At 43.7% G+C, this 22,317-nt stretch overlaps 1 protein-coding gene across 4 annotated transcripts in view; it reads right to left on the reverse strand.

The window, feature by feature from the left end:
- Nucleotides 1–22,317, reverse strand: part of SOBP (sine oculis binding protein homolog) — a 323,668-nt gene that overhangs the window by 86,623 nt on the left and 214,728 nt on the right. For all 4 annotated transcript variants that reach the window (XM_069726271.1, XM_069726273.1, XM_069726274.1 and 1 more), the window contains one exon: nt 5,652–5,747. In XM_069726271.1, coding sequence (XP_069582372.1) covers nt 5,652–5,747 — 96 coding nt within the window. The remainder of the gene's footprint in view (nt 1–5,651; nt 5,748–22,317) is intronic.

The raw sequence follows: 22,317 nt of genomic DNA on the forward strand, positions 1-22,317 counted from the left end.
CTGTGGTTTGTCTCTATAAGGATGTCTCTAAAAGGATAACAGCAGAAATATGCCAGAAAACTAACCCCCTGCTATAGATGCTTTATTATTATTATTATTATGCTTCATTATTGCTATCAATCTGACAATCGATCTGTTTTATCCTCAGGTATGTCCACTGGCTGCAATATCATCACCATCACCCATCTTTTCTGATCCCTCTCACCCTGTATCCGTGTGCTATTCCTGGTATGTCCACTGGCTGCAATATCATCACCATCACCCATCTTTCCTGATCCCTTCTACCCTGTATCCATCTGCTATTCTTGGTATGTCCACTGGCTGCAATATCATCACCATCACCCATCTTTCCTGATCCATCTCACCCTGTATCCGTCTGCTATTCCTGGGATGTCCACTGGCTGTAATATCATCACCATCACCCATCTTTCCTGATCCCTCTCACCCTGTATCCATCTGTTTTTCCTGGTATGTCCACTGGCTGCAATATCGTCACCATCACCCATCTTTCCTGATCCCTCTCACCCTGTATCCGTCTGCTATTCCTGTCTCCATGCTGCCCCTCCCTCCTGATCACACCTGGCCTATTTCATGTGCACTTAGCTGGCTATAAATGCGGCGTTACAGGTTTGTCTTGACCATGGTCTGTCTCTATAAGGATGTCTCTAAAAGGATAACAGTAGAAATATGCCAGAAATGAGACAGAAGTGAACAGAAGGTACGACTAACCACTGTTATTAAATGTACTAAACTTCTTTGCCTCCTCATCATGCTGACATATGCTCTAACAGCTTTGGCTCCATTACTCCTCACTCTCCTTTGCTATCCCCAAACCCCAGCACCCTCTAACCAAGTAATAATCTCTCCTTCCCTCCTGCTTCCCTACCTGACCTCCTCCGCTGACTTGCTCCTCAACCTCAGATCTCTCCTAATAAAACACAAAACAAGCCACCCACTCTCCTTCTCCCACCTGCTCTGTCTCTCCCTGCTTCTCACTACTGGAGACATATCTCCCAATCATGGACCCCCACATCTCATACCTCCCATTATTGCCCCCTTCTATCGCTCCCAACCCAACATAAACACCCGAAATCTTGCTCACCTCAAATCCATGCCCTTGATGCCCACCACCCTGCTCCCTCTCTCTGGATCACTCTGGAATGCCAACTCCATCTGCAATAAACTCCACGTGATTCACGACCTCTTTACCTCTCGTAATCTTTCCTTCCTGGGCCTCACCGAAACATGGCTCACCCTCTGGCACAGCCTCCCCTGCTGCGCTATGTTACTGGAGCCTCCACTTTACCCACACTCCTCGTCCTGGCAACAGACATGGTGGAAGAGTGTGCCTTCTCCTTTTTCAAAAATTTACCTTTAACCCAATTCCACCTCTGCCCTCCCTTATCCTTTACTCTTTTGAAGTCCTCTCTGTCCGCATCTACTCCCTCCAGACTCCAAATGGCCGTCATATACCGACCTCCAGGCCCGACCACTGCCTTTATTGACCAATTCTCAACCTGGCTTCTTCACTTTCTCTCTGCTGACATTCCTGCCATCATCATAGGTGACTTCAACATCTCCATTGACACCCACCAATCAGCAGCCTACAAACTCCTGTCCCTTACTTCATCTTTTGGACTTACTCAGTGGTCCTCCTCAGCCACCCACACAGACGGACACACATTAGACTTGGTCTTCACCCGTCTCTGCTCTCTATCTAACTTCACAACCTTCCCTGTCCCTCTATCTGACCACCATCTACTCACCATCTACCCACCATCTACTCACTTTCTCATCATTGTCCTCCACACCTGTCACCCATGTCCAGCAACATGAGCACCCCCTCAGAAACCTCGCACATCTAGACCCTCGCACACTCTCTGACTCTATTCAGCCACTGTCCTCCATAGCTTCACTCCACGACACAGACACTGCCGCTAGTTTCTACAATGCCACTCTGGCATCAGCCATTGACTCAGTCGCCCTGTCATGCATAGCAGAGTGCGACGAATCGCACATTCCTTGTATCTTCCTTATCCCACGACCCCAAACAGTTGTTCAACACCTTTAACTCCCTCCTCCGCCCACCACTGCCCTCTCTGACTTCCTTAATCTCTGCCGTGGACTTTGCCACGCACTTCAAAAATAAGATAGACCAAACAAGGCAAGTTTTCCGACCACCATAACCCGAATTGACCCCATCCCATCCCACCTCCTCCCCAGCCTCACCACTACACTTATCCCATCCCTAACCCATCTCTTCAATCTATCACTAACTTCTGGTACCTTCCCCTCTGCTTTCAAACATGCCACAATCACACCTATCCTCAAAAAGCCTTCCCTTGACATGAGCGCTATGTCCAGCTACCGCCCCATATCTTTGCTCTCATTTGCTTCCAAAGTACTTGAGCAGCACGTCCACGCTGAACTTTCCTCTCATTTTGCATCTATCTCTCTTTGACAACCTACAATCTGGCTTCTGTCCCCACCATTCCACTGAGACTGCCCTGACTAAACTTACAAACGACTTACAGCCAAAGCTAACAGACAATTCTCTATACTCCTCCTTCTAGACCTGTCCTCTGCCTTCGACACAGTTGACCACTGCCTCCTACTACAGATCCTCTCTTCTGTTGGTGTCAAAGACCTCGCCCTATCCTGGATCTTCTAATTTCTCACCAACAGCACATTTAGCGTTTCCTACTCCCATACTACCTCTTAATCTTGCCCCCTCTCTGTTAGTGTTCCTCAAGGCTCTGTCCTAGGACCCCTTCTCTTCTCAATCTTTACCCTTGGCCTGCAACAACTCATAAAGTCCTAAGGCTTTCAGTACCAACTATATGCCAATGACACTCAGATCTACCTCTCTGACCCAGATGTCACCTCTCTGCTCTCCAGAATCCCAGAGTGTCTATCAGTCATATCCTCCTTCTCCTCTCGCTTCCTCAAACTCAATGTGGACAAAACCGAACTAATTATCTTTCCTCCATCTCACACACCTTCCCTACCTGATCTATCTTTCACAATAAATGAATTCACACTTTCCCCCGTCTCAGTAATATGCTGCCTCGGAGTGACCCTTGACTCTGCCCTGTTCTTTAAACCGCACATCCAAGCTCTCGCCATCTCCTGTTGCCTCCAGCTCAAAAATATTTCCAGAATCCGTCCTTTCCTCAACCCTCATTCTACCAAATGCTTGTGCATGCCCTGATCATCTCCCGCCTCGACTACTGCAACATCCTCCTTTGTGGCCTACCTTCTAACACTCTCACACCCCTCCAGTCCGTCCTTAACTCTGCTGCCCGACTAATTAATCTCTCTCCACGCTACACTCCTGCTTCCACTCTTTGCAAATCCCTTCACTGGCTCCCAATTTCCCAGCGTATCCAGTTTAAACTACTAACATTGACCTACAAAGCCATCCATAACCTTTCTCCTTCATATATTTCCAAATTAATCTCTCAATATCTTCCCTCACATAATGTCCGGTTCTCCCAAGGCCTCCTTCTCTCCTCCACGCTTATTTGCTCCTCACCCAATCGCCTCCAAGACTTCTCCCGAATATCCCCCATCATCTGGAATTCTGTGCCCCAACACGTCCGGTTATCCACCACATTTGGATGCTTCAAACGGAACCTGAACACTCATTTCTTCAAAGAAGCTTACAACGTGTAATGGCCACACTACCACCTTAACATCATTGAAGCTACTGCAACCCCTGACTTACTGTCTCCTTCCCCACAATCCTGTAGAATGTAAGCCCGCAAGGGCAGGGTCATCTCCCCTCTGTATCAGTCTGTCATTGTTAGTTTTGTTTACTGTAAGTGATATTTGTATTTTGATGTAACCCCTTCTCATGTACAGCACCATGGAATTAATGGTGCTATATAAATAAATAATAATAATAACTTGTATATTTTTCAATGACACATCTGCTTATCCTGGGTCTAGCAGTCAAGGGGGTGGCCATAATCAGTGATTGACATCTATCTCTGATTTATACCTCTTCCTTGACTGCTCAGTGCAGAATGAGCAGAAATTTCAATAAACAAAATAAAACTTATATTTTCCCATGAGCCTCAATATCGATTTGCTCAGATCCTAGGATTCAGTCTGCAGATGCAAAATGACAGATTCCATATAAAAGTCTATTACTACTATTTACTAATGTTACACCATGTGCACAATTATTAGGCAAGTGAACATTTTGACCATCATTTTTATGCAGATTTTCCAATTCCAAGCTGTATAAACTTGAAGTAGATCAGGTGATGTGTATTTGTGTAATGTGAGTGGATGTGACCTAGAGATACAACACCCTTTGTCAAGGTGTGTAGATTTATTTGGCAGCTTGTTCCCCTCAGGTAAAATGTGCCAAAAAAGAGATTTACCTCACTCTGAAAAGTAAAAACTTGTTAAGCACTGTGCTCTGCTTTACGGCCGGCGCTGACACAGTCAGTGCAGGAAGCTGACGGCGGGGGACGTGACAGACATCGGAATGTGAGTATGTACTGTTTTATTTTTTTTTTACTTTTACAATGGTAACCAGGGTAAATATTGGGTTACTAAGCGCGGCCCTGCACTTAGTAACCCGATGTTTACCCTGGTTACCCGGGGACTTCGGCATCGTTGAAGACAGTTTCAGCGATGCTGAAGTCGTTCCCCTGATCGTTGGTCGCTGGAGAGAGCTGTCTGTGTGACAGCTCCCCAGCGACCACACAAAGACTTACCAACAATCACGGCCAGGTCGTATCGCTGGTCGTGATCGTTGGTAAGTCGTTTAGTGTAACGGTACCTTTAAAGATGAAAGAATAATCCTCACCTGACCTAAACCGTATTCAGAACTTGTGGGCACTTCTTAAACAGGAGCTTACAGTGACGAAAATCAGTATTCCTCTCTGAATAGTGTCTGGGAAACTGTGGTTGGTGCCGTCCAAAAATGTTTTCAACAACAGATTAAGAAACTCGCAGACACTGTGGATGAAAGGCTTATGACTGTTAAAAAAGAATATGGCTATATTGGTCACTGATAGTTTTCTGTCTAAATGTCCGAAAAGTATTTTGCAGATTTTCAGTTGTTTGATTGTTATTCTCAATTCAACAGATGAAAAAAAGGAAATTTGTCCATCCTAATTGTTTTTTCTTTTAGTTACATGGTAATTCTGAACACTAATAGTTGCCCAATAATTCAGCACACTTAAAACATTTATTTTACTTTCTTATATGTTCAGATTTAATAACCCTTTCAATTGACTGTCAGCATTGTAGTTGTTCAATAATAAAAATGAATCATCAGAATTACAAATTGCCTAATAATTGTGCACACAGTGTATTCAGCAACATATGATGAGGATATGTAAGGATATATCTTTTTCCCTAAATATAACCATGTATTTCATTGCTATTTAAATATACCGATGTATTTGCTATTTACTTTATTGATTCAAGATAATGTACTACGTTTTCATATAATTTCTGCTAAACTTCTCTAAAATGCATAATATCACAGAATGTTAAATGACAAGCTCGGCCTGCTCTTTTACATACTGTTAGCTTCTAAAAACTGAAGCATTTACACTTTGCTAAAGTAACATTCTCGACTTGTTTAAAAATTATTATTATTATTATTATGATTATAAAATTTTTCTTACAAGTAGTTCGCAGTTATTCTTGAAGGCAAGTCTCGGAGTTTCCTTAGCATAGTGTTGCTGGGGAAAATTTTCACCATGTCCATCTTCATCTCTAGCCTGAAGGAAAATATAATGGCCTATTTAGGGTCTTGAAACAAAAATACCTACATGCATAACAAACAAATGGCAAAAATAAAAAGAAAGCAATGAAAAATAATAAATCTGAATTGACAAATATATCGTATATAAAACACATGAATCATGCAAAAGTTGTGATAGTACTTACATACTATTAGAATAATTAAAGAAGAACAATCATGGTAGTATGGACAACATCATATGGTATATTTAAGCAAAGATTTAAAGAAGTTGGCCCAAAAACAACATTATCACCAAATCATAGGATAAATTATTAATGTATGATCACTGTGGGTCCAGCGATTTAGACCTTAAAGGGACACTGTCACCTGAATTTGGAGGGAACAATCTTCAGCCATGGAGGCGGGGTTTTGGGGTTTTTGATTCACCCTTTCCTTACCCGCTGGCTGCATGCTGGCTGCAATATTGGATTGAAGTTCATTCTCTGTCCTCCGTAGTACACGCCTGCACAAGGTGGATTGAAGTTCATTCTCTGTCCTCCATAGTACACGCCTGTGCAAGGCAAGATTACCTTGTGCAGGCGTGTACTACGGAGGACAGAGAATGAACTTCAATCCAATAATGCAGCCAGCATGCAGCCAGAGGGTAAGGAAAGGGTGAATCAAAAACCCAAAAACCCCGCCTCCATGGCTGAAGATTATTCCCTCCAAATCCAGGTGACAGTGTCCCTTTAACCGATCCTGAGAACAGCTATAGTCTAAAGTCCTACCTGAGTTCAACCTGAGATATCACAGCATTCTGTAGATTTTACATAATTTTTTCTTCAATGTGTTTTTAAAAAATTATTTATTTGTACTTCACAGTAGTTTGCTGAAAATTTTAAGTGCAGAATCTACCAGGAAAATCTGCACTAAATCTATTAACTTAACCTTAACCACTTCCTTCTGGAATTATTTTTGGCGGTTTTCAGCATCCATTATTTTGGAAGTCAAAACTGGTAGTAGGTCCAAAACAGAGAAACACATATACCATATTTTTCGCTTTGTAAGACGCTCCGGATTATAAGACGCACCCCAAATTTTGAGGAGAAAAATAGTAAAAAAACCTTTTTTTTATTAAAATGGTGGTGCTTCTTATAAACCATGCGTCTTCTTGCTTACCGGGGGTGGTGGCTGCTGTGAATCAGGGTCCCAGGGTTGCTGCTGGAGGAGGCAGGAGTGGAGCGTTGCTACAGGCCGCAGGCTGGGATTAAGGGGTGTGAAGGTGTCCTGTGCTGTGGGGGGCTCCTTTGCTGTGGGGGGGCTCCTGTGCAGCGGGGGGACTCCTGTGCTGCAGGGTGTCTTCGGTGATGCTGGCATCTCCGGAGCTGCGAGGGGCTCTGCCGACATTTTGTAAAAGGCCAGAGTCCCCAGCAGTTCGTCCATGCTTTCCTGTGTGGTGGACTTTGGGAAAATGGCCACCGGGAGGCGTCGCATGCGCAGATGGAGATCTCGGCACCAAGATCTCGGGAGATGAGATTTCAGAACTGAGGTCTCATCTCTCGAGCTCTTCGTCCCAAGATCTCCATCTGCGCATGCGCTGCCTCCAGCAGCCATTTTCCTGGAACGATCACACAGGAAGAAACCACGTAACTGCCAGGGGGCTCTGGCCTTTCACAAAATGTCGGCAGAGCCCCCTCCCACAGCGGCAGACACCCTGGGAAGCGGCAGCGGACACCCCTCATCCCAGCCTGCAACGGTACCAGTAAGCAGTATATCCACATTGTAAGACACACCCCTATCTCCCCCCAAAATTTTGAGTAAAAAAGTGTCTCTTACAAAGCGAAAAATACGGTATATATATTATATTATTTTTCGGTGTAGATTTCAAATCTAGTTGCAAATATTGATGCAAAATACTAACCAAAAACTGACCAAGACACTGGTGTGTGAAGTATGCCTAAAAGAGGATTTCCTTCAATAATGTAAAAAGACCAGTAGCCAAAATCTAAAATCAGATCTGTACCATATAGAGATATTGCCATATTTCCATTTAGCTGTACTAATCAGTTTTGCACAAAAGTGCAGCAATAGGTCACATTGGAATAATTTGAATAGAATGTGAAAATAAAAATGTCTGTGAGATCATTCCAAAATGATGTCTGCTGCTCTATCATTTGGTTCACTACACGGCCAATTTTACATTTTACATCTTTTTTAATAGAGGTATATAGAGAGAGCACCCCAGGAAAGATTTTGCACTGCATGATAAAATGAGCAGTTTTCTTAATAAGGCAGGATAAAGCAATAGCTCTCACCATTGTAGATGACGACTGAAGATTTTTCCATTAGCTCTGAGTTGCATGGCCCATAATTTTGTATGCGCCTGGTGTCCCAGATTATCATTTGTCATGTATTTTATGAGTATTTACTATATTTACCTTGAGGTTTGCAGAAATCCATGCGCATGCTATAGAATCAACCACTTCTGAATCTCGCACTTGTGAACATCTCATGTTTCCTCACCCTATTTGAACTGCAGGGTATTGTATTTAGAAGAAATATTTTAATTTCTCTCCTAAAAAACATATTCGTCTACTCATAAGGCCAAATTCACACAACCGTTAGTAAATTAGGCTATTCAGATGTGTTTTTTTTCACAGACCGAATCTGTGCATGAAAAACATCGCAGCATGCACAGATTGCTTCCGTATCTTGGATGAGACTCGCCTATTCAAGTCTATGCTCGCACAAAAAAAATCAGATCCCATTTGATAAACTGCATAACATCGAAATGTTACGGATACTTTGGAACTACAGTATTTCACATAGAAAACTGTATTTGGTAAATTTTTATAATGTATAAAAACAGATGCCTTATGGTTTGCAAACAGATAACAATTGAGATAAAAATCAGCCATTTTTTTCTGGATGAAATTAGAACGATTTTTTTCTATGTTCATGTGAACGTAGCCTAAGAATATGCATATAATGCCGGTGTTCTGCTAGCAGAGCTGTCAAGTTTTTCAAGGTAAATCCGCTTCAGATGTTGGAGACTTTTTCCTGAAGCAGCTTTGCATTGTATCACCATCTCTTTCCTCTGTGCTGTCCACTATTATAATGGCGAGTGGCTACCTAGCGAAAGCTGCTTGAAGATTGAACATGTATTTTAGCCATTTTACAGTACTGGAATCCTGAACCCTTTAGCTTAACAATATCTGGAACCCTGCTGTGAATTATGACCAATGTCAACTTTTTGCAGCAGTTTCGCGACGCTTGTTCAGGAGGTTTCCAGGCAGAGTCCACCTAAAAAAGACGTCATGTGCTCTTACCCTAAGGCCGGTTTCAGAAGTCTGACTTTCATTGTCAGGGTATGTACTGCAATTTGACACAGGCCTCCAGGCCCGAACTTAACAGCCCCTGTTGAATTGGATTTGGAGACCCCCGGCTGCTCCTGACATTGAAGTCCATACTCAAACTATGTTGCACATGTGAAACTGGCTTATGTGTTTTCTATACCAGGTGATAAGTCGTGAGATAATTGTACAAACTGTCAGAGAGACGCTCTTCAGTTTTCAGACAGCATTAATGAATGTAACATTGAATGCCACTTTTCTATAATGCTCCTAAATTCTTAGATTATGGAACTGTCAAGAATAATAGAGCTTCATTAAAAATGCAGAGATAAAGTATGTCTTGAGAATTACATATGACACAAAGGAAGCGGCATTGATGTAAATTGTTAATTAGGAAAGCTGCAATTTAAATAGTAGCATTAAGTAGAACCACTAATGATAGCTGATGGGATTTGTGATTTTTGCCACTGCTTTGCTTTCTCTCTGCAGAACGTACGAGAAGAATAAGGTGAGAGGAGTGCCAGGAACATGCTCATTAAAATGTTCATTTCTGTGACATTTGCACTCTGCTGCGCTCTCATCTGATAGCAGGGTTCTGCCCCTGTCTCCTTTTCATTTTTCCCTGTCTCCTGAAACTCACAGCTGAGCTGTCTAGAGCCCATATGGCTTGCATATAATTATGTATATTCCATTTTGCTCTGCATTAAATTCTGACTTTCTGGCACGTCGCCAACTCGTTTAAGAAAAACACCCGTGAACCAAAAGGAAAGATGAATTGAAAGTACGAAGCGTAAATGGGAGGAGGTGAGTGAGCCATTGAAAAAGCAGCAGGTAGTTATGTGCCATGTTCTGAGGTAAAATATGCAGTGTGTCCGTCTTTGCGGTAATAATCCATTGTAATGAAATAGGGTGCTCATTTCCTTGAGAACACGAAGACCCCTGCGCTATAATGAAGAATTGTATATAGCATCGGCTGGAAGTCATTATAAGGAACATCATCAATGGTATCTGGGCACGGGGTTCAAAGTATCAAATGTAAATGTCTGTCATCCGCAACAGTTGTACAGAAAGAGATGTGGTAAGGGTGCTAATAAGCCTGGCACTGCACTTACTTATGTTGGAGTCTGACGGCTTCTCTAATAAAACGTTTTAAGACATTATTTTCTCTAAATATAAAATATGTTGGGGCCTGTGTTTAGTTACAAAGAATATGTCTCACGGGTGTCAATCACAGCGAATAAAAGCTCGCAAGTCTGGATTATAGGGAAGTCACATTGGACACCTGCTCTTGAACCTCCACCGATATGATGACCGAAGGACCCTCCAATATAAATCCTCCTTAATAGCTCATTCCTGAGTGTAAGGGAGTCTGTCAGCACAAAATGACTGTTCAAACCAAACACAGGTGCTCGGTGTACTCTTGGCATAGCTCAGATATTGATAGCTCCTTCCCAGCTAATTGCTTTCCAACTATCTCCGCCCTCTTGTTTCTTGATTGACAGCTCTGAATTTAAATAAGGCAGAGATGGGCGGAGGTTGATGGGAAGCAATTAGGTGGGAAGAGACACTGAACTGTTTGCTCACACCAAGGGCACACTGCTTGGTCTCATTTTGTGCTTACAGACTACACATAAGTATCAGGGTTAGTTCAAACAAGCGTATTAAACATCTGTGTGCAGTCTGTATGCAAAAGAGGTAGCATATGGATAGCACAAGGACCAATGCAAGTCAATGTACTAGTGTACATTAATGAGAAAAAAATGAACTTTTTTGAATTTACTAAATGGCTGCAATGAAACAAAGAGTTAAAAATTTAAAGGGGTCTGAATACTTTCGGTACCCACTGTATAACGCATAGTATGTATTTTTTCATATATCACTGTACTGAAAAGGGCTACTGACCATTCCTTCTGTTTCAGGCAAATGCCAAAAGAACACTTTTGGGGCATATGTTTGCGGTTTAAGGTCAATTGAGCATCCCCAATGTATGCATTGTCAGCATGCTGCAAATCTGTAAAGTTTATTTAGTGTTCATGTTTTTCTTCATATTATTTAATGCATTTATGATCTAGCGCTATTTCCGTTCATCTAAGTTAGCCATTTTTTTAGAAACATTTTTCAAAACTATCTTTTAGTTGAGCTATATATGTCAGTTAAAAAGGCCTTTTTATTGTTAGTTATTATGGTATTATGGTCTAAGGGAGCGGTATTCATAGCAGCTTAAAGACACCCCCCCAAAGAACGCTGTAAACAACTTGGTAAAGACCATAACAATCAGTACTATGTAAAAATGCCTACATCTCTGGAAATGTAAGGTGTATTTAAAAAAAAAAATTAAAGTGGGAATATTTAAGGCAGAAACAAGAATAAAATAAGAGCAAAAATTGGTGACAGATCATCTTTAAACTCTACATTTTAATGTTTTAATAACGAATTTTGTATATATTTTAAGATGTGTCATGAAGTATAGATGTGAAAAATTAATATGATACAAGTATTATCTACTTAGTTGTATATCTGTATAATTTATTTCTTGCACACACAATAAATTATGCATTCATTTATTAAATATATTAAATTGTAATTTTATCTAAAGCTGTTTAGGAAATATTTTAACCACCTATAAGGGCTTGCCAAGGTAATATGAAGGCATGGGAAAAAATAACCTAAGGGCTTTGTATTCCCAATTCCTGGTCTGTTTTACTCACGAAGAATTCTTCATTTTCTGAATAATGCTTGAGAATAGATCTGATCTTCACTGTGTCTTTCAAGATAACGCATTAAGAATTGCTGCATTTATCGGTTAAACAATAGATGCAGTTTTGCTATAAAACCCGGAGTAGTTACAATATAGAAACAGCGCAAATCATTTACTGCTGGTTTACTCTTAAAATGATTGATGACGGAAGAAGCGCTCTGCATTCATACACAATGAAACATATTGTAGCTTACAGAGCAATTTTCACATTATTGCAGCTGAGATTTTCTGCAATATGGTGATTAAAAGACATATTGTGCTTAAAATGAGCTTTTAGTACACATATAGTTATAGCCGTCTTATTTTCCCAGCTGCATAAATGAGTGTAAAGCAATAAATGTTTTATAGTGCAATGTAAACACATATTTAAATGTTTTTTACTGTTTCTATATGGAAAGACAATAAAAACGAAGAAAGCGAGTGGAGTTATGATAACATAAAAACATAAAATGTATAATGCTAAGGACAATAAAAACATATAATAAAAGATAAGTTAATTAAAATAAAAAAGAGAAAGAGACTAGTAGAAGACTAAAATTTCCTGTTACAGATAAAGTACATATACCCCAATGGCAATTGCTCCTAACATATATGGCAAAAATGTCCGTAGCCTTCATCACTTTTAATAAACAGGGGATCTTGCATGATAGTATATACTGTGTGGTGTATGCATTTGCACAGATCTGCACAGAACTTTAATTATATGTTCAAATCTGGTTTATGGGGATTTTGTATTGAATCTGCTTCAAAATCCACATTAGCAAACCTTCCAATACTCTTTGTATACTTTTTCATGTGGTGTTTCAAAATCTATGTAAAAAAGCCCCTCTGTGTTAATATTCTCTAAGGGGCTAATCATCAAAGCTTTCATGGCAGAATTCTGGCTTAAGAGCTTTGAAAAGTCGCAAAATTAGGGTGCTACTTCATGATGTGCTATAGCGTTCAGTATGCCTGAAATCTCACTCCAGTCACTAACTGGTATAGTGCACGGAGGAGCATGCCACTCATCAAACGCTCCAGATTCATGAAGAGGCGTGCACCCCTTCATGAATCAGAAGCGTCACATTCAAGCACGCCTCCTCATCAAGACTGGTATGAAAAATACCGGTCTTGATTAATTAGGCCCTAAATTAGGCCCCTTTCACACATCAGTTTTTTGCCATCAGTCGTAATCCGTCAAATTTTGAAAAAAATGGATCCGGCGATTGATGCTGCCGGGTCCGTTTTTTCTCATAGACTTGTATTAGCGACGGATTGCGACAGATGGCCTCATGTTTCATCCGTTGTTTGCCGGATCTGTCGAAAATTGTTTGTCCGGTGGCCGGAAACAACGGACATAGTAACTTTTTTGTGTTCGTCAAAAAAACGGACAGCGATGGATCCGTTGCCGTCTGTCGTTTGCTAAAATGGAAGCCTATGAGCGCCGAATCCGTCAAATGACGGAATCCGGTGACGGATTCTGTTTTTTATCTGCGCATGCTCTGATTTTTTAGGATCCAATTAGCCGGATCAGCTAGTCGGATCCGGCGAAAAAACAGATCCTTTGCATCAGTTTTTCACAATCTGTGACGGATCCGTTTTCAAAATTCGAAGGATTGTGACTGATGGCAAAAAACTGATGTGTGAAAGGGGCCTTAGTGCAATAGTAACAGATCACAAAGTTGGAAAATTATATAAAAACATCTAGCTCAGTATATTATTCTGCAGTGTTAATCCAGAAGACCCCCCAACTTCAAATATAGCAATAATAAAACATCCCTGGATCAGTAACTCATCTCCAGAAAACTAGTATAATAACGATACTGATTAACTACATGCTCAATAAATTTAGTGCCCTCACAAACACACAAAAATATGCAAGCAGTAGCAAGAAATCCTGACATTCTTGGGAAATCTTTGGAAAGAGACCCCCAATAATCTTTATTAAACTTCAAACTTTGGCATCATATCCATTAGACTAATATTACACTCAATGTGCATGAGGGTATGTGCACACATCAGGATTTTTTCCTGACAAAATCCTGAGATTTCTGCCAGAAATCCGCGGGTTTTTTTGCGCGGATTTCTCGCAGAAATTGCACGTTTTTTGCACGGATTTTGCACGGATTTTTTGCGGATTTTTTTTTTTTCCGGAATGTCATTTTGGCTTAGAAATCCGCAAAAATTCCAGAAAAAGATAGAGCATGTCCGGATTTTTAGCGGTAAGCGTTTTTTTTGCGGAAAAAAACGCTTACATCTGCACAATAAATCCGGAATGCATTCTAAATGTTAGGATGCATAATTTTAGCGTTTTAAATGCGGAATTATAGCGTTTTTATAGCGAAATTCCGCAAAAAAAACGCTAAAAATCCTGACGTGTGCACATACCCTGAGAGTGCCAGCCAAGTGATTGTCAGGGAAGATATCAATCGGTCTTGTCTGATTTCAGACTTTCATTTACTCTGTTATCCTGGAGATAAGCTGCCGCCAGACATTTCTGTCAGCGGCTTTCTTATAGAGAACATAGCAGCACTCGTCCGAATGAGAGCTCCTGTGTATGGGAGACATGGCTGTAGGCAGAACAATCTGCCAAAATATCGTTTTGCCTTCAGCCATCTGATAGCGGGCTTTACATTTTCTATAAAAAGAATATAGCACTATTAAAGAGGATTTTCCAGGATTTTATATTGATTGTACATGCAAAGGATAGGCAATAAAAAAGTGATCAGTGTAGAGCGACTTTAGGACCATCGTGATCAGGAAAAAAACTGCAGCATTCCATTTGGTCTTCTAAATTCTGCAGCCATAACTAATGGATTTGTCTGGTTAGAAAAGATGACTAAAACATAGATGTTTTCAAATCCTCACAATAAAAGACATTACTGCTCAATAGAGTTGAGCGACCTTGACCTTTTTAGAGTCGAGCCGGGTTTCGCGAAACCCGACTATCTCAAAAGTCGGGTCGAGTGAAATCGGCCGATTATGGCGAAAAGTCGGGATCGACCGAAACACGAAACCCAATGCAAGTCAATGGGGCAGCATAGTCGGCAGTGAGTGGGGGCCAGGAAAACACCTAGAGTGCCCATTTTAATGTCAAAACCATCCATTCTTCTTAATGAAGCTTGCCAAGCGTAATTTACCTTATAATAATTGGAAGGCATTTGAAATTGGGGGTCATTTGGCTAAAGTTGTGTGGGGTAGGGCTGGTTCAAGTAATTAGTGGGCCCAGGAAATCTGGACCACGTCACGGCAGTGGAGCAGGGAGAGGTAAGTATTTCAACTTTGCAAGTGCTGTGATCCTGAGCAAGCAGGGGGGGGCCCACTTGTTGGCATTGGCACTGGCACAGGGCCCCTCAAAGTACAGCGGTGTGTTTGCACGGCGGGGGCGCCTCCCACCAGCAGCAACACTTTTGCGTACTATGAGAGGCCCTGTGCCAGTGACGTCGCCAACTAGTATTCCTCCCCCCACCTGATGAAGGAACCTGCACTTTCATCTGCACCTTCCTCTTTGTCCCCGTGTAAGGTGGTATGGTATGCGGGAAGAGCAACCTGACTTTCAGCAGGGTCACAATGTTGTTGTGTAGCATGCACGGGGAATGTTGCGTTATGGGTCAATGTACCAGCAGACTCATCTATCACTGGCTGGGCAATGGGCACGATGAAGTGGAAACACAGATATAGGCCCAAAGAATAAAGTGGGCTAAATGCAGTTCAAAATTAGTAACACAGGAATAACCAGGGGGCATTGCAGTGGAGGACAACTGGAATGAGAGGCTGACACAGAGAGTAGGGCCAAATCAGTAAGTAGTCGAAATGCAGTTCAAAATTGGCAACCGTAGTAAACAGGCGGCACAGCTTTGTTCAGTGGAGGAGAACAGCAAGGAGTGGCAGACACCGATAGTAGGCCCCAACCCAACTAGTAGGCCAAATGCAGTCTAACATTAACAACTACTTAACGAGAGCCTGAAAATGGAATTTCAGGACAGGAAACCAGGAGAACAGCAAGGAGTGGCAGACACCGATAGTAGGCCCCAAACCAACTAGTACGCCAAATGCAGTTGTTCCATTTAACCACAATTTAATGAGAGCCTGAAGATAGAAGCTCAGGAAAGGCAACCTGGAGAACACCTTGGAGTGTAACACACCATCTCTCTCCACCCCATACCCATTTTGTAGGCCTAATGCAGTGTACTTTTCTACAACTACTAAACGAGAGTCGGAAGACCGAAGCAATGGCAAGGAAACCTGGGGAACACCTTGGAGTGTAACACACCATCTCTCTCCACCCTATACCCAATTTGTAGGCCTAATGCAGTGTAGTTTCCAAGAACTACTAAACGAGAGCCGGAAGATCGAAGCTCAGGAAAGGCAACCTGGGGAACACTTTGGAGTGTAACACACCCTCTCTCTACACCCCATACCCAATTTGAAGGCCTAATGCAGTGTAGTTTCCAAGAACTACTAAACGAGAGCCGGAAGATCGAAGCTCAGGAAAGGCAACCTGGGGAACACCTTGGAGTGTAACACACCCTCTCTCTACACCCCATACCCAATTTGAAGGCCTAATGCAGCGTAGTTTCCAACAACTACTAAACGAGAGCCGGAAGATCGAAGCTCAGGAAAGGCAACCTGGGGAACACCTTGGAGTGTAACAAACCCTCTCTCTACACCCCATACCCAATTTGTAGGCCTAATGCAGCGTAGTTTCCGACAACTACTAAACGAGAGCATGAAGATCGAAGCTCAGGAAAGGCAACCTGGGGAACACCTTGGAGTGTAACACACCCTCTCTCTACACCCCATACCCAATTTGAAGGCCTAATGCAGTGTAGTTTCCAAGAACTACTAAACGAGAGCCGGAAGATCGAAGCTCAGGAAAGGCAACCTGGGGAACACCTTGGAGTGGAACACACCATCTCTCTACACCCCATACCCAATTTGAAGGCCTAATGCAGCGTAGTTTCCAACAACTACTAAACGAGAGCCGGAAGATCGAAGCTCAGGAAAGGCAACCTGGGGAACACCTTGGAGTGTAACACAACGTCTCTCTACACCATGGAAGGGCTGATTCTTAGGAAGGAAGGCTGTTGGAAATAAGCATTGCGCGTCCGAGGGTGATTATATTCTTATTAGGTATATACTCACCCTCGGACGCGCCCTGCTTCTTTATTTGGAATGAATGTTTATTTGCAATGTGGTGTTGACTTTCTCTATTATTTTGGTAATTAATGATTTTATTATTTTCATTGTTTTGCATCTTCTCGGCAATAATATAAAGAAGACGCGACAGGACAACACTCGGTGGATGCCATATCTGTGTTTTCAATTTAAAAAACCTTTCAGTTAACTACTTGCAGGAGAAAGTAATTGTAGCTGGTGGCCATTTTTAGTACTGTACCAGATTTTAGTTGTGTGTTTGTTTTTAATGTTAAAATGTCTGCATTTGATATCTCACCAGTATTTTCTTTTTTATAAGCAAAATACTTTTTTTTTTATTTTATGATGTTGGTTCAAGGGGTACACGGGCAGCAGTAGACAGGTCAGTGGAGGCCTAGTGGAAGGAGGGACCGCAGACAGGCTTCGAAGCCCTAACATAATAAATTGGGCTGCCTGTAGGCAATTTAAAATTGGTTCCAGGGGAACACGGGCAGCAGTAGACAGGTAAGTGGAGGCCTAGTGGAAGGAGGGACCGCAGACAGGCTTCGAAGGCCTAACGTAATAAAATGGGCTGGCTGTAGGCAATTTACAATTGGTTCCATGGGAACACGGGCAGCAGTAGACAGGTCAGTGGAGGCCTAGTGGAAGGAGTGACGGCAGACAGGCATCAAAGGCCTAACATCATAACATTGGGCTGTTGGCAATTTAAAATTGGTTCCAGGGGTACACGGGCAACAGTGGTCTGGTCAGTGGAAGTCTAGTGGAAGGAGTGACGGCAGACAGGCATCAAAGGCCTAACATAATAACATTTGGCTGTTGGCAATTTAAAATTGGTTCCAGGGGTACACGGGCAACAGTGGTCTGGTCAGTGGAAGTCTAGTGGAAGGAGTGACGGCAGACAGGCTAAGAAGGCCTAACATAACAAAATTGGGCTGGCTGTAGGCAAGTTTAAATTGGTTCCAGGGGAACACGGCCAGCAGTGGCCTGGTCAGTGTAGTAGTTGTAGAAAGAACGGACCGCAGACAGGCTTCGAAGGCCTAACATAACAAAAATGTCAAAACAATGGTATTGTCAGTGCCAGGCATTGAAGGATGTCAGCGCATAGACTAAACATTGGTGAAGCTGTGAGAGATAATTTTGCTAGTGGTAGAGCACTGTTTGAGCTGGGGGGGGAACTGTCTTGTGGCCGGCGGTACAGGCCCAGGGCCCCTCATATTACAATGGTGTGTCTGACGTTGGGTGCGCACCACCACCGCCAGAGACACTTTATTGTACTATGAGGGACCCAGTGGCAGTGCCGTCGACCAAAAGCGGGCACACCCACCTCTTCAGACAAACAGCACTCTCACGGGTGCTGGCGCAAAGTGGCGATACCACGGCCCCGTGTGGGGAGTTTGGCCATTTTGTTAGGAGTAAACATGTCGTATGCTGGACAATCAGGTGCAGAAAATTACGAGATTGGAAAAGTCATTCAGAAGAGTCCACAGGCAAGACCTTTTCATAGGAAAGTTAGGTGTCAGCCGGGCAAGGTGGGGCAAAAGATTTCGAAATCCAGTTGTGGTTCATTTTAATGAAGGTTAGATCATCTACATTTTGGGTAGCCAGATGAGTCCTTTTTTCAGTTAGTATTGAACCTGCAGCACTGAATACTCTTTCTGATAGGACACTAGCTGCCGGGCAAGCAAGCTCCTGCAATGCATATTCTGCCAATTCTGGCCAGGTGTCTAATTTGGATGCCCAGTAATCAAATGGGAATGACGGTTGAGGGAGAATGTCGATAAGGGATGAAAAATAGTTTGTAACCATACTGGACAAATGTTGTCTCCTGTCACTTTGAATTGATGCTGCAGTACCTGTCCTGTCTGCGGTCATAGCAAAATCACTCCACAACCTGGTCAGAAAACCCCTCTGGCCAACGCCACTTCTGATTTCTGCCCCTCTAACACCTCTGGTCTGCTGGTCCCTGGAGCTCGTGTGAGAACGATCACGGGCGCTGTGTGCAGGGAATGCCAGAAGCAAACGGTCAACAAGAGTTGATTGTTTTGTTGCTAATATTAGTTCCAAGTTCTCATGTGGCATAATATTTTGCAATTTGCCTTTATAGCGAGGATCAAGGAGGCAGGCCAACCAGTAATCGTCATCGTTCATCATTTTTGTAATGCGTGTGTCCCTTTTGAGGATACGCAAGGCATAATCCGCCATGTGGGCCAAAGTTCCAGTTGTCAAATCTGCGGTTGTGCTTGGTTGAGGGGCAGTTGCAGGCAAATCTACGTCACTTGTGTCCCTCAAAAAACCAGAACCCGCCCTTGCCACGCCACCAATTTCCAATGACCCCGGGAAAGCTTCCTCATTAAAAATATACTCATCCCCATCATCCTCCTCATCCTCCACCTCCTCTTCGCCCGCTACCTCGTCCTGTACACTGCCCTGACCAGACAATGGCTGACTGTCATCAAGGCTTTCCTCTTCCTCTGGTGCAGACGCCTGATCCTTTATGTGCGTCAAACTTTGCATCAGCAGACACATTAGGGGGATGCTAATGCTTATTATGGCGTTGTCTGCACTAACCAGCCGTGTGCATTCCTCAAAACACTGAAGGACTTGACACATGTCTTGTATCTTCGACCACTGCACACCTGACAACTCCATGTCTGCCATCCTACTGCCTGCCCGTGTATGTGTATCCTCCCACAAAAACATAACAGCCCGCCTCTGTTCGCACAGTCTCTGAAGCATGTGCAGTGTTGAGTTCCACCTTGTAACAACGTCTATGATTAGGCGATGCTGGGGAAGGTTCAAAGAACGCTGATAGGTCTGCATACGGCTGGAGTGTACAGGCGAACGGCGGATATGTGCGCAAAGTCCACGCACTTTGAGGAGCAGGGTCGGATAACCCCGGATAACTTTTCAGGAAGCACTGCACCACCAGGTTTAAGGTGTGAGCCAGGCAAGGAATGTGTTTCAGTTGGGAAAGGGAGATGGCAGCCATGAAATTCCTTCCGTTATCACTCACTACCTTGCCTGCCTCAAGATCTACAGTGCCCAGCCACGACTGCGTTTCTTGCTGCAAGAACTCGGACAGAACTTCCGCGGTGTGTCTGTTGTCGCCCAAACACTTCATAGCCAATACAGCCTGCTGACGTTTGCCAGTAGCTGCCCCATAATGGGAGACCTGGTGTGCAACAGTGGCAGCTGCGGATGGAGTGGTTGTGCGACTGCGGTCTGTGGACGAGCTCTCGCTTCTGCAGGAGGACGAGGAGGAGGAGGAGGAGGAGGGGGTGCGAACGGCTACAGCCAATTGTTTCCTAGACCGTGGGCTAGGCAGAACTGTCCCAAACTTGCTGTCCCCTGTGGACCCTGAATCCACCACATTTACCCAGTGTGCCGTGATGGACACGTAACGTCCCTGGCCATGCCTACTGGTCCATGCATCTGTTGTCAGGTGCACCTTTGTGCTCACAGATTGCCTGAGTGCATGGACGATGCGCTCTTTAACATGCTGGTGGAGGGCTGGGATGGCTTTTCTGGAAAAAAAGTGTCGACTGGGTAGCTCGTAGCGTGGTACAGCGTAGTCCATCAGGTCTTTGAAAGCTTCGCTTTCAACTAACCGGTAGGGCATCATCTCTAACGAGATTAGTCTAGCTATGTGGGCGTTCAAACCCTGTGTACGCGGATGCGAGGCTAAGTACTTCCTTTTTCTAACCATAGTCTCATGTAGGGTGAGCTGGACTGGAGAGCTGGAGATCGTGGAACTAGCGGGGGTGCCGGTGGACATGGCAGACTGAGAGACGGTGGGAGATGGTATTGTTGCCGCCGGTGCCCTAGATGCAGTGTTTCCTACTACGAAACTGGAGATTCCCTGACCCTGACTGCTTTGGCCTGGCAAAGAAACCTGCACAGATACTGCAGGTGGTGCAGAAAATGGTGGCCCTACACTGCCGGAAGGGATGTTGCGTTGATGAGTAGCTTCATTGGCCGAGGGTGCTACAACCTTAAGGGACGTTTGGTAGTTAGTCCAAGCTTGCAAATGCATGGTGGTTAAATGTCTATGCATGCAACTTGTATTGAGACTTTTCAGATTCTGCCCTCTGCTTAAGGTAGTTGAACATTTTTGACAGATTACTTTGTGCTGATCAATTGGATGTTGTTTAAAAAAATGCCAGACTGCACTCTTTCTAGCATCGGATACCTTTTCAGGCATTGCAGACTGAGCTTTAACCGGATGGCCACGCTGTCCTCCAACAGGTTTTGACTTTGCCACGCGTTTTGGCCAAGATACGGGCCCGGCAGATGGAACCTGTTGCGATGTTGATGCCTGCTGCGGCCCCTCCTCCTCCGCTTCAGAACTGCTGCCGCCTGCACCCTGTTCCCCCAATGGCTGCCAATCGGGGTCAAGAACTGGGTCATCTATTACCTCTTCTTGTAGCTCGTGTGCAACTTCGTCTGTGTCACCGTGTCGGTCGGTGGTATAGCGTTCGTGATGGGGCAACATAGTCTCATCAGGGTCTGATTCTTGATCCGCACCCTGCGAGGGCAATGTTGTGGTCTGAGTCAAAGGACCAGCATAGTAGTCTGGCTGTGGCTGTGCATCAGTGCACTCCATGTCAGATTCAACTTGTAATGGGCATGGACTGTTAACTGCTTCACTTTCTAAGCCAGGGACGGTATGTGTAAAGAGCTCCATGGAGTAACCCGTTGTGTCGCCTGCTGCATTCTTCTCTGTTGTTGTTTTTGCTGAAGAGGACAAGGAAGCGACTTGTCCCTGACCGTGAACATCCACTAACGACGCGCTGCTTTTACTTTTACCAGTTTCACGAGAGGAGGCAAAAGAGCTAGAGGCTGAGTCAGCAAGATAAGCCAAAACTTGCTCTTGATGCTCCGGCTTTAAAAGCGGTTTTCCTACTCCCAGAAAAGGGAGGGTTCAAGGCCTTGTGTAGCCAGACGACGAACCTGGCTCCACAGCTCCAGACTTAGGTGCAATATTTTTTTTCCCACGACCACCTGATGCTCCACCACTACCACTACCCTCATTACCAGCTGACAAAGAACGCCCCCGGCCACGACCTCTTCCACCAGACTTCCTCATTGTTTTAAAAACGTTACCAAATGAACGGTATTTGTTGCTGTCACACAACTTACACGGTGAGCTATAACTTCAGTATGATTTAGCTACCCCTTTACAGGTGGGTGAGACCACAACGAAAATCAGCCACAATGTTACACACTCTGTTGTTGTTGGCAACAAATGAGATGGCACACACGCAGGACTGTCACTGAAGCGCAAATGTAAATATTTATCTCCCACTGATTTGTGTTTGTTTTTTTTAAAAGGGAGACTTCAGAAAAAAAAAAAATTAAAA

This window comes from Ranitomeya imitator, chromosome 5, assembly GCF_032444005.1.
Source record: "Ranitomeya imitator isolate aRanImi1 chromosome 5, aRanImi1.pri, whole genome shotgun sequence".
Classification (NCBI taxonomy): Eukaryota; Metazoa; Chordata; class Amphibia; order Anura; family Dendrobatidae; genus Ranitomeya; species Ranitomeya imitator.